General features: G+C 43.5%; 1 protein-coding gene across 1 annotated transcript; it reads left to right on the top strand.

Annotated features, from left to right (window-relative positions):
- The first annotated feature begins 8,539 nt into the window (after window positions 1-8,539).
- On the top strand, window positions 8,540-10,856 carry LOC147512287 (uncharacterized). Its single transcript, XM_086598697.1, has 4 exons — window positions 8,540-8,930; window positions 9,086-9,337; window positions 9,431-9,510; window positions 9,816-10,856. The coding sequence occupies exons 1-4, from the start codon at window positions 8,540-8,542 to the stop codon at window positions 10,854-10,856; spliced, it is 1,764 nt and encodes a 587-aa protein (XP_086454823.1).
- The last annotated feature ends 1,631 nt before the right edge of the window (window positions 10,857-12,487 follow it).

Here is a 12,487-nt window from a genome sequence, read left to right on the forward strand (position 1 = left end):
GAGGTCGGTGAGTACTTTGATTGGATGCGCTTGAAAGTAAGGTCTAAACTTTCGTGCAGAATATAACAATGCTAGTACTGCTCTTTCGATGTAAGAGTAATTCTTTTCAGGTGGAGTGAGCGTCTTACTTGTAAAATAGATCGGCTTCTCTTAGTTGTTTTCCTCTTTGAAGAGAACCGAGCTGATGACAAAGTCTGATATTGCTAGATACATCCCCAGCGTTTCGCCATCTGTTGGTTTTGCTAGGACAGGAGGTGTAGTCAGGTACTCTTTGAGGGTGGAGAACGCTTGGTCACATTGATCGTTCCACGAGAACTGCTCACCCTTTTTGAAAAGTTGCAAGAACGGTCGGCATTTGTCTGACACCCTAGATATGAATCTGTTTAGTGTTGCAACCATTCCTGATAGCTTTTGTATTTGCTTCTTTGTCTGAGGGTTGGGCATGTCTAAGAACGCTCGGATTTGGTATGGGTTAGCCTCGATCCCACGCTATGATACTTGGTACCCCAGGAATTTCCCAGAGGACGCTCCAAAAAGGCACTTTTCCGGATTCAGCTTCATTCGAGTTCGACATAACCTGGAGAACACTTGCTCAAGGTGAGTAAGGTGGTCACGTGCTTTCTTGCTCTTGATGACCATGTCGTCGATATAGACTTCCATGGTATCCCCTAACATGTCTTGGAACATGTCAGTGACCAGCCGTTGATAAGTCGCTCCAGCGTTCTTGAGGCCAAACGAGAGGACGTTGTAGCAATAAATTCCTTGTTCAGTGATGAATGATGTTTTCTCTTGGTCTTCTTTAGCGAGTGGGATTTGATTGTATCCACTGTATGCATCCATAAATGACAGGAGCTCATGGCCACAGGTCTGGTCCACAAGTTGGTCAATTCTAGGCAAATGGAAGCTATCTTTAGGTGTTTCTTGGTTAACATTGGTGAAGTCAACGCAAAGACGAACTATGTCATTCTTTTTTGGAATGGCTACTATGTTAGAGATCCAGTCTGAATAATCGATTGTTCTGATGAAACCGACTTGCTTGAGTTTGTCGACATCATCGTTGATTGCTTTTTGAAATCTCAGAGATAACCTTCTAGGTTGCTGACGAACTGGCCTAGCATTAGGATTTACATTTAGTCTATGACATGCAACATTAGGATCTATACCCGGTACATCGATATATGACCAAGCGAAAACATCTTTATTCATTGTTAAAAAGTTTACAAGTTGAGCCTTGAGTGTAGGGTCTAAGTTAGCCCCTACGTATACGAACTTAGGGTCATTTTATGTTCCTAGGTTCACTTGCTCTCTGTCTACAGGTTGAGATGCTTCCTTTGATGCTGATGCAACCTCAAGTGGACCGATCTCTGGAGATGCTTTGTCGACCTGAGGGAGAGTGGAATAGGCAGCAGGAGCTAGAGCGACCTCTGTGGCAACGATAACAGAGGCTGATGTGGCCTCTGTGGTCATGACAACAGGGGCTAGAGTGATCTCTGGAATCAGTGTTGGCTGTGTGACCCATGATGGTGCGACCTCTGGAGTTTTGACGAACGGTGCAACAAATGACGGAGTGACTTCTGGGGTCGTGGCTAGTGAAGCAACAACTACTAGAGTGACCTCTGAGGTCTTTACTAGTGGAGCAACGACTACGGGAGTGATTTCTGGGGTCTTGACTGGTGGAGCAACAACGTCTTGAGTGACTTTTGGGGTTTGAACAGATGAATAGCCCTTCTTGCTGGAGCCCCCAGCGTTTTGTGTTGGTGCTTTGGCTCTGACCTCAGTGACCAAGTCTTTGGCCATTGTGTAGCTGGTGGGCTCATTCCTTGTGTGGGTAGGTAAGTCGGCGGTCTTGTTCGCTGAGAGTATTTGATTACAATGATAAGCCTTGAGCTGATTGCTTCGAAGCTCCATCATGCCTCTTGGGCCTGGGAAGCGGAGAACTTGATGCAACATTGATGGTATAGCTTGCATTTGATGAATCTAACGCCGTCCTAGAATAGCATTGTAGGACGACTTGATGTCTAGAACGCTGAAGCGCGTATTGAAGCTGACTTTGTCCTCTCTAGATCCCACCGAAACTGGGAGTATGATGTCATCGATCAGGTCGGCTCTGAAGCCGTTGAACCCGTAGAGAGGAGCGATGGGGTCTATGAAGACCGACTTGGGCAAATTCATCTCTTGAATAGTATGGTAGAACAGAATGTCACATGGACTACCGGGATTTATCAAGACGCATTTGACTGTCCAGTCACTGATTTTGATGTAGACAATAAGTGCGTCATTGTGTGGGAGGCAAACCTTGTTGAGGTCGGCCTCCGTAAAAATAATATCACCTGAACTGCGACCGGAACTACGTGGGGCAGGTGCGGCCTGGGAAGAAAAATGGTAAACTTCTTGAAGGGCGCCAACACGCCGTCTTTTCTCTCTAGACGATGTTACTGAATCATCTGGAAATGTTATCATGTGAATGGTTCTGTCATTGTCTCGGTCTGACGAATGCTGACGACGCTCGTGGCGGGAGCGATCTCTTGGTCGTCCTCTGCTACGGGAGCGAGCTTGGACATTGTGACATTATGGCGAGGTGGAGATCAACTGCGCACTCTGCTAGCCATGAGCTTATGGTGCAGATCGCCATTAGCAATGTTGGTCTACTGCTTGATATGTCCTGCTTCGATGAGGTCCTGAAGGTAATGCTTTAGTCCCCTGCACGCATCGGTCTTGTGACATTTGGCTCGGTGAAAGGCACAATAAGGCCTGCCTGATCGATCTTCTGGTTGTCATACGGTAGGTCGGTAATAGGTAGCTTTCTTGATCTTCTCCAGTATGTAACTGGGAGATCGTGTGAGAACAACGAACTCACGGTCATTGCTCATTCTGTTTCCTGACTTCCGTTCTTGCTGTCGAGGTCGCTTTTTGGAGGCTGTTGGATATTAATGACTTCCGTTCTTGTTGTCGGATATTGCTGCGACCTCCGTTCTTGCTGTCGGATATTGTTATGACCTCTTCTTCTTCTGGTAGGCTTTGGTGCTTCAGGCTTTCCTGCAGCTTAATGTACTTGTCGACTCAAGCGTATAGCTCTGATAAAGTCTCAGGGTGTTCTTTTATCAGCGATCTGGCGAGTGCCGTGTTGCGCACACGGCAAGCGTTGGAGAATGCCAGGGTGGCAAAGGACTCTTTCAGACCTGTTTCCATGCACATTAGTTCGACTTTGAACCGACCTAGAAGTTCACAAATTGTTTTGTCTTCACCAAGTGAGAGCTGAAATAGTGAATCAAGATCAGCTTTTTTACGCTTGTTATGGATGTACTGACTAGCAAATGAATCGGTGAGCTGCTCGAAGGTCTTTATCGAGTCTGGCTCGAGTGAGAAAAACCAATCGAGTGCGCCATCTTTGAGACTGGCGGAAAATAAATGACAGTAGAGGTGATCGAACTCTGGTGCACTATATAGTGCCAGGCTTTGAATATAGCGAGCCACGTGTTGACCAGGACACGTGCTCCCATCATACATTAGAAAAGTAAGGTTGAATGAAATTTGGAGGAGAAGCCTTACTAAGTACCTCAGCAGCGAATGGAGATGCCCGGTATGTCTTTATCATCTTTTGAACGATCTGAGAAGCATCTTTCTTGACTGCACTTTGGTCGATTCTTTGTGACAATTCATTAATCTGTTGATTAACCTCGTTGATGCCGTCCTCTGCTAAGGCAGCAGGTGGATTCTACGTATCTACTTGCGCGCGGAGAGTGACATTCTCTTGCCTGAGCAGGGTGATTTGTTCATTCATCGTTCATAGCTACCCTACCAAACTCTGGATTTGAGCTTCGAGGCTTGCCATGCTTCGTGGGCTTAAGTGTTTTTTCTTTTTGGTTTAAGGATTTGTTGAGTGGTTTCTCAAGAGATCGAGACCACAGACGACGCCAATATAAAGGTGTGTTTTAGTTTTCCTTTAATACGAGGGAAGAAGGAGAATGGGGTTGAATTTAGGAAAGACCGAGTTCGCTGATGAGCGAAGTGCCTACGTATCTTCTCTTGATTCTGGGGGGAGAGAAGAATCAGGTCTCACGTAGTTCATGTAGGTGGTATTTATAGACATTGGGAAGTGGAGATCCATAAGACACGTGCAATGACATGTACATATGTAGGGTGGAGATTGAGAATGAGTGTTAGGTTGGTTTTGGTAGGAATTGCGTGATGATTGGGAGTGGGTGCAGTAGTTCATATATCACGGTGATTGGAAGTACATGTATGGCTCTGGTGATGATTACATCTGGACAAGGGATGGTGTAATCACTCGAAGCGTTCTGCTTGAGGTCATCTGTTCGACTCGTTCTGCTTGAGGTCGTCTGTTCGACTTGAGGTATTATGGAGCAAGCTGAAGCATACCACCTACATGAAGCGAGCTACTTACGAATCGATCTTGGAGGTCAATGATATGGGCTCGTTACGATCTCTGCTTATGCTCAATGCGTGCTTACTATTCTTCAATGAGAATATTACTCCCTTACATTATGTTTTCCGAAAGCCTCTTTTCTCCAAGGAGTATTGAAGGTCAACATAGAGGTAAGATGATCCAAAAAAATGGTGTGAGTGGACTGTGACAAGTTCACATCTCACTCAGAATCAACACTAGGTCTTTACAAAGATTCAAAAAAGTACAAAATACTATCTAAATCTATAGTAGGTACTCGCAGGATGCTCCCATCTTGTAATCCATGAAGGTCTACCAAGATATGTTCTTCCCATGTTGTCTCAGAAGTGTGACTCCCTTTAAACAACAAAAAGATCGCGGTGAGAAGTTTGCTTCTCTCCAAATTGAAGTGATGACAAATTTTTGTAGCATATTTTGGACATCTTTCCATCTGTGCATCAAGGCCCATGGCAGCTGTGATGATCCAAAAGCCTGGACTGCTGCTTCAGAGTATGTTTCAACCTAAATGTCAGACAATCCCTTAGTGGCTGCCAGTTCAAGGGCTTCAATGATTGCCGAACACTCAGCCCAGTAACTCGTATAGTAGTCAATCCCACTGCCCTGCAGTAATTAAGAGAAAATCTCTGTTATGATCTCTAAAAGTAGATCCAATCCCGGCAAGTCCTAGATTACCCCTAGATGCCCCATCAGTGTTGACTTTGATGGTTGGAGCATTTGGTGCAACCCAGTTAACACTCTCTATTCGGGGAGCAGTTCTTAGTTTCCCTTGAATGCCCCAATCGCTGAGAATTTGAGTGTCTTTTGAGTACATGACAACCATGAGAATTCTTCTGAGTACACGAGAATTTGAGTTGTGCTGGAACTAAGGGTACTGTACGTACCTCCACATTCATACCCTGGCTAACGAACTCATTAGGGACTTAGTCTTTATATTAAGTCTAAGTGACCGATCCTTAGCCACTTGGACGGCTCACATGTCCACTTAGCCACCTAGACGGCTCATAGTTCTAGTTAGCCACCTGGACGGCTCACATGTCCACTTAACCACCTAGACGGCTCACAGTTCTAGTTAGCCACTTGGACGGCTCACATGTCCACTTAGCCACCTGGGCGGCTCCGCAGTTCTAGTTAGCCACTTGGGCGGCTCACGTGTGAAGTAGATATCGGACGGCCCGGTCGATCCACCGAGCGGTCACATGTTCGATTAACCCGGTCCTATCTAGTAAGAGTCCTTGTGCTATCGGGACTCTTATTTTCTATTTCTATAAATAGGACTCTTCACTTAACAAAGAACTACGTTTTAGAGACTTGATTCTCGGATACATATTCGGATAATGTGAGGCAGCCATTAAAGGCACGATCTCATTCTTTATATAACATCTCCCCTTGCAGATTCAATAGTGTGTGCGGGTGAATTCCTACCCAAACATAATTGGCCGTCTCATGGTTCTTGTTAACGTTCTCTCTTCCACGTATCTCTCAATCTTTGTTAATGGCTACTATAACAAGATCTCTAGCGAACAAGCGAGGCAAGAGCACGACCATCGAGGGAAACAATCAACCAAATGCCGGTTAGGTCGATCAAGTTGCATCAAACCAACAGACTCCACCTTTGTTGCTTCCAGTACCAAGACAGCACAGATCTAAATTTCCAAGGTCACAGGCTCCAGTATCTTCTCCTCCTAATGATACTAATTCGCTAGATGCAGATCCAGATACAGATGCAGATGCAGATGCAAATATGGTTGCATATCCAAATGATAAGGACACAGGTGATGAAAAAATGACTCTGGATGCTCTGCGTAACAAACTTAGAAGGGAAAAGGAGCATAATGCAGCTTTGCAGAAGCAAATAAATGAAGGGAAGCAAGTACAGATAGACAACAATGATACTGCTTCATCTATTCCATCAAGAATCCCAAGATCCGAGAAAACCGCAAGTATTCCAATCACGGCTTGCAAAAGCAATAGCGAAAGATTCGAACCACCGATGATGTCCCCCCGAAAATCGTCCAAATCAATCCAGGCCACGACATATTTCAACCAATTTATTAAGGCGATTGAGGACTCCTGATGTCAATGGTCGTAATAGCAGGCATGATAGACAACATCACAGGTCACATACTAGTCGTCGTATCTCCCCAAGTGAGTCTGATTCACACCGAACAAGCCACCAGCCATACTACCGAGGTAATACAAACTTCGTAAGCCAGGATAGCAGTACATTACGGCGGTCAGATCGGATGATACCACCCAACATTAGAACTCACTTAGGGCAATCAAGCTGTGACCTCAGGCAAGATCTGAATCACGACCTACGACTTGACTTGAACGAAAGGAATCAGTGCAGAAGACAACTGGAAGACCGACATAGAGATAACACTCATCATATAGATTACTCTCCAGTGCACCGAGACACTTCAAACTTCCGTCATAGGTCTCGCAGTCCAGAGCACCCAAGGTTTCCAGATATGGGCAACAACTGGGGGCAGGCGCATATGACACAAGGTCGAGAAGTTCAACCACAAATCGTCCGTCGCCAAACAAATGAAGGAATAACATATACTGAACAGCAGATTAAAGACATCGTTAAAAAGGCAATGAATAATACTGATCTAAAGGAAAAACATTGGAAAGACTTAGCCGTAAATGAAGACATCGTTGGACGTTTTTCCTGGCATATACAAAATGCAGAACATCAGGAAGGTTTCAAACAGCCAGAGTTGCCTAAGTACGATGAAGCAGAAGGTGATCCAAACAACCATGTTATGGAGTTCAAAAGCAGGCTAGTTCTTTGGCGTAAGGATGACGCTCTCTTATGCAAACTTTTTCCGGCAACCCTAAAAGGGGAAGCTTTGCGATGGCTATCGGAAATTCCAGCTAGATCTATCGAATCTTTCCAGGAGTTAGCAGATCAGTTCACGGATCGATTTCAATATAATTGGACTCGGCCTAAAGATGTCAATATCTTGCTAAACACAAAATAACAGAAAGATGAAACACTTGCAAAATTCGTTGTCCGATTTCGCCAAATCCAAGCAGGGTCACAGATGTGCCAAATATGATGATCATTCACGATTCAAAGAAGCTCTCCGCTTTGATACTAACGGAATATATAACTCACCGGGTAAGAGATCCTCCCCTGCATTTAAATCTGACTTGTTCACCTGACCTAACGCTACATTTCATCAATGTTGAAATAGATCGCGGCCAGCACGAACTTCAAGGGACAAAGATTTTAGAGGAAAAGAATCTACGATACCAAAAGCAAGCGTAAACAAAGCCTGATGGAAACTCAACAACCGGCGTAGGATCTTAAAAGACCAACAATTTTTTGAGAAGAGATGAAGCTCACTCCAATCGAATGCCAAATATGCCTCGATCTATGAGAAGATTAAAAGTCGCAATCTGCTTTTCCCTCCAATGCCTTTACCGAAAGTACAAAGTCTACGTGATAAAATCTATGGTGTCTTTTCCACAATGACTTTGGTCACTTAAACCAACAATGCAGATCCTTACGAGGAAAGATACAAAAGCTAATAGAGAAGGGACATCTAGAGGAATTCTTAAGCACTAAAAGTGCTCAACAGAATTTGTCAATCTCAGGTTACAACGTCATCAAAGTTGGTCACACCAGAATCAATGACGTGTCACGCACAAAACAAAAATGTGAGCAAAGAGAGAAGTTGGGATTTTTACGTGAGTTATATCACATAAATAGCTTTGATTTTATTGAAGGAACTCGCATAGAAACCATCGAACCAAGCCCACTATGTTTTACTGACAGAGACCTAATTGACATCCATCACCCGCATTACGATGCCGTCGTTATCACAGCTTACATTGGTCTATGGCGAGTACAGCGTGTCATGATAGACACTGGAAGTTCTGCTAGTGTAATTTTTGCAGGTTGTTACGATGACATGAAACTGTCAGAAAATTTGATTGTCACAGATAACAACCCAATAATCGGTTTTGATGGAACAGCGAAAGAACTCGGGTCGAAGAGTTTCTTTACCAAAACTCATGGATAAGGCGGTCAACATTGATTTTCTTTTAATGAACTGCAAATCTTCCTACAATGCAATTTTAGGTAGGGATTGGCTCCACTGTATGGGTGCTGTTGTCTCTACCCTCCACCAAGCAGTGAAATTTCCATCTCTAGACAAAATTTGCAAAATACGAGGAGATCAGATGGCTTCTAGCCGTTGTCACGAAAGAATATTAGATGATTACCGTCAATCTGATATGCATGGAAACACAATTTTAAGCAATTCACAAGAAGTCATTCAAGCACAATCCGCACCACAAATAAACTGTTCCACCATATCATCAAGTGAAGGACCACCGACCATAGACCGCCTCTTAGAAGTTCAAATTGGAGAATCTAGCAAAGAAACAACCTTCATATCAGCCGAGCTATCAGAAAATGAACAAAGGGAAATGGTTACTCTACTCAGAAAGAACAAGAGCATTTTTGCTTGGTCTTTGGAGCAAATGCCAGGTATACACCCAAATGTTGCCTGTCACAAGCTTGACATTGATATAAGTGTTAAGCCCTGCATGCGACAAAAAGCCCGCACGTATGGCTCCCCGATAGAAAGCTAAAGGTTAAAGAAGAGATTGATCGTTTACTCTCTGTCAATTTTATTCGCCCAGTTTCATACCCTAGATGGTTGTCCAACGTGGTAGTAGTGCCGAAAACAAATGGCAAGATGAGAGTATGCATCGACTTCACCAATCTTAACAAAGCATGCCCTATACATCCATTCCCTCTTCCGCGGATATCAGAACTTGTTGATGCCACATCCGGATTTCCACGCTTATCATTTATGGACGCTTCTTCAGGATACTATCAGATCCCGTTGTCTGTTGAAGATCAAGAATTAACATCATTCATAACTGATCAAGGTATTTTTTGCTATCAAGTAATGCCTTTCGGGTTGAAGAATGCTGGCGCCACTTACCAGCAAATGATCAATACTATATTTGGAGACATGTTAGGCAAGATTATGGAAGCATACATTGACGACATGGTTGTTAAGTCCAAAATCAGTAGTGATCATCTGGTAGATTTACAAAAAGTATTCACAAGAGTGGAAAAGTTTAATTTGCGGCTCAATCCTTCAAAATGCTCTTTTGGCTTGATCTAAGGGAAGTTCTTGGGTTACTTGATGACTCGCAGAGGCATTGAAGCAAACCCTGAACAAATCAGAGCAATCCTCGATATGCCATCACCAAACAAAAAGAAGGAGATACAACAACTCACGGGCGCTGGCAAAGAATAAATCGTTTCATCTCCAAATATTCTCGATAAATGTCGCCTTTTCTTTCGGGACGTTAAAAAGACTCAAAGAGATGGAATGATGAGTGTGAAAATGCCTTTCAGTCAATTAAAAAATATCTGGTTTCACCTCCCGTTCTGGCTAGTCCAGCTACAGGGGAACCTGTAGGAATTTACTTGGCTGCCACAGACACGGCGGTAAGTGCCGTTTTATTTGTTGATGGCGAAGATGGGCGTCCAATTTTTTTCATTAGCAAAACTCTAATGGGGGCGGAAACTAGATATTCAAGAATTGAGAAAATTGCTCTCGCTTTGGTTCACTCTACAAGACGCCTTAAGCCGTACTTTCAAGGACGATTGGTCAAGGTATACACTGAGTACCCTATTCGCAAAGTCCTCCATAATGCACAAGAGTCTAGTAGACTGGCTGAATGGGAAAGTTACTTGAGTGCATATAACATTACTTTCGAACCGCGCACTTCTGAAAAAGGTCATGTTCTTGCATCTTTGATGTCGGATTTTCCAATTGATGATATGGTCCCTGAAAATAATCAAGACGAAAGCCCATCAGTTGATAAGGCAACAATTGGGGGCAAGCAGGTATCATCCACATCTATTACCCCGTCTTCAGACGTCTGGATAGTCTACACAGACGGTTCACATAACAAGGTTGGATCTGGGCTCGGGTGTGTTTTTATTAATCCTGATGATTCAGTAATTGAGCGGTCAGTTCGTTTCGGTTTCAAAGCATCTAATAATGTAGCAGAATATGAAGCAGTCCTTTATGCCATGCGTACCGCTTTAGAATTTAATGTTCGAAAGCTTCAGGTTTTTACAGACTCTCGATTAGTAGCAAGTCAATTTGAAGGCTCTTTTGAAGCACGGGATGATAAGATGGCAGCATATCTAGACTTAATCCATAGGCTTGCTCGTCAATTTGATGACATTTCAATCATTCAAAGACCTCGAAACGACATAAGACATGCAGACGCCTTAGCATATCTCTCTGCAGCAGTCGCTATTGATGGACCAAGAAACGTCAGCATTGACTTCCAGCAAGACCCAAGTATTGACTTGTCAGTTGAGCAGCTCACTGACATATACATTAACGCTGCGTCTTTGCTTTTTTTCACCGCTTCTTCTTGAGCCATCACCTTCAAGTATTCATGTTGTGAACACCAGAAAAAGAAAGTATGACAATGATGACGTTTTGTTGCCTAACAAATTAAACATTGACTCCTTGCCAGATGGAGGAATGTGTACTGAAGGTGACACAGAAATTGTTCAAGGTGACCAGAATGTCGACAAATCAACAGAGGAGCCACACGTCTTTAATCTACCTATGTTAGAAGCACCAACTGAAGACTGGCGAACCCCATTAATTACCTTTCTGAGCAACGGCACCATCCCTTCAAACCCCAAACTCGCTGAAACGGTCAAGCGAGATGCTTGGAAATTTGTAATAGTATCTTCGTCAAATGGTGTTCTACAATTGTACAGAAAAGGACATCCCTTGTCTCCCATGCTCAGATGCCTCACCAAAACCGAAGGTCTACTTGTGTTGCAAGAAATTCATGCAGGCATTTGTGGCAATCACGCCGCTGGTCGAAATTTAGCTCATAAAGCAATGACACAGGGATATTGGTGGCCTCATATGCAGCTAGATGCCAAACATATTTCTCAGACATGCGTTCCTTGTCAGAATCACTACAACATAGGCATCCTACCTGCCACAGAATTACATCCAATTTTTTCTCCATGGCCATTTGCAAAGTGGGGTTTAGACATCATCGGCCCTTTCCCTAGAGCTCCAGGAAATGTGTGTTTCTTGCTGGTTGCTACAGATTACTTTACTAAATGGGCGGAAGTACAACCTTTAGTGCATATTCAAGCTTCCGATGTCAAGCGCTTTTTGTGGAAAGATATAGTTTGTCGTTTTGGCATCCCTGCTGAGTTAATATCTGATAATGGCAAGCAGTTCGATGCAACCGAAATACACAATTTCTGTGCCAATCTCCATATTCAGCATAATTTTTCTACTCCATATCATCCTCAAGCTAACGGACAAGCTGAAGCAACAAACAAGTCTATCCTAGCTATCCTTAAACATCGTCTAGAACAAGCTAAGGGGAAATGGACAAGAGAACTACCAGTCGTACTTTGGGCATACAGAACCACCCCAAAATGCTCAACCGGTTTGTCACCATTTAACTTGGCTTATGGTGCGGACGCAGTCTTACCTACTGAAATATTTGCTGAAACGACTCGCACCGCTGCAATTAAAGCTGGTTGTAATGACGAAATGGTGGCTCACTCTAAAGCTAATTTAGATGAAATTCGCGAAGAAAGTATAGCTCGTCTACTCCACTACCAGGCTTCAATGAAAAGACAGTATGACAAGAAACTTTGCCTAAAAGTTTTCCAGGAAGGAGATTGGGTGTTATGCAGAAAACCTAAAATCATCGACATGGGGAAGCTATGTGAAAATTGGGAAGGACCGTTTGTGGTTGATCATCCTGCCTCGAAAGGATCATATTTCCTTCGCACCATTTCGGGAACGCCTTTCCCAAAACCATGGAATGCACTCCATCTTAGGCGTTTTTATCGTTAGGTTTTGTTTGGTACTTACCATATCAAAAAAGTAATTGTTTCGTTTTCTAGTTTTCATGGTTCATTGGAAAATGTCATCGTACATCTTTTCATGTTTGCTCAACGTATCAATGATTAATAAAAGTTCATTTGTTAGCATTTATTTCAATTACCGCTTACACTTCGGG

The sequence above is a fragment of the Coptis chinensis genome, chromosome 3, assembly GCF_015680905.1.
Source record: "Coptis chinensis isolate HL-2020 chromosome 3, ASM1568090v1, whole genome shotgun sequence".
NCBI lineage: Eukaryota > Viridiplantae > Streptophyta > Magnoliopsida > Ranunculales > Ranunculaceae > Coptis > Coptis chinensis.

What these genes read in the sequence shown, in the direction of transcription:
- LOC147512287 (XM_086598697.1), top strand. Translation starts at nt 8,540, where the DNA reads ATGGGTGCTGTTGTCTCTACCCTCCACCAAGCAGTGAAATTTCCATCT. An exon ending in GTCTTTGGAGCAAATGCCAG is followed by an intron (nt 8,931 to 9,085) that starts GTATACACCCAA and finishes TTATTCGCCCAG; the next exon opens with TTTCATACCCTAGATGGTTG. An exon ending in ATCATTCATAACTGATCAAG is followed by an intron (nt 9,338 to 9,430) that starts GTATTTTTTGCT and finishes GAGACATGTTAG; the next exon opens with GCAAGATTATGGAAGCATAC.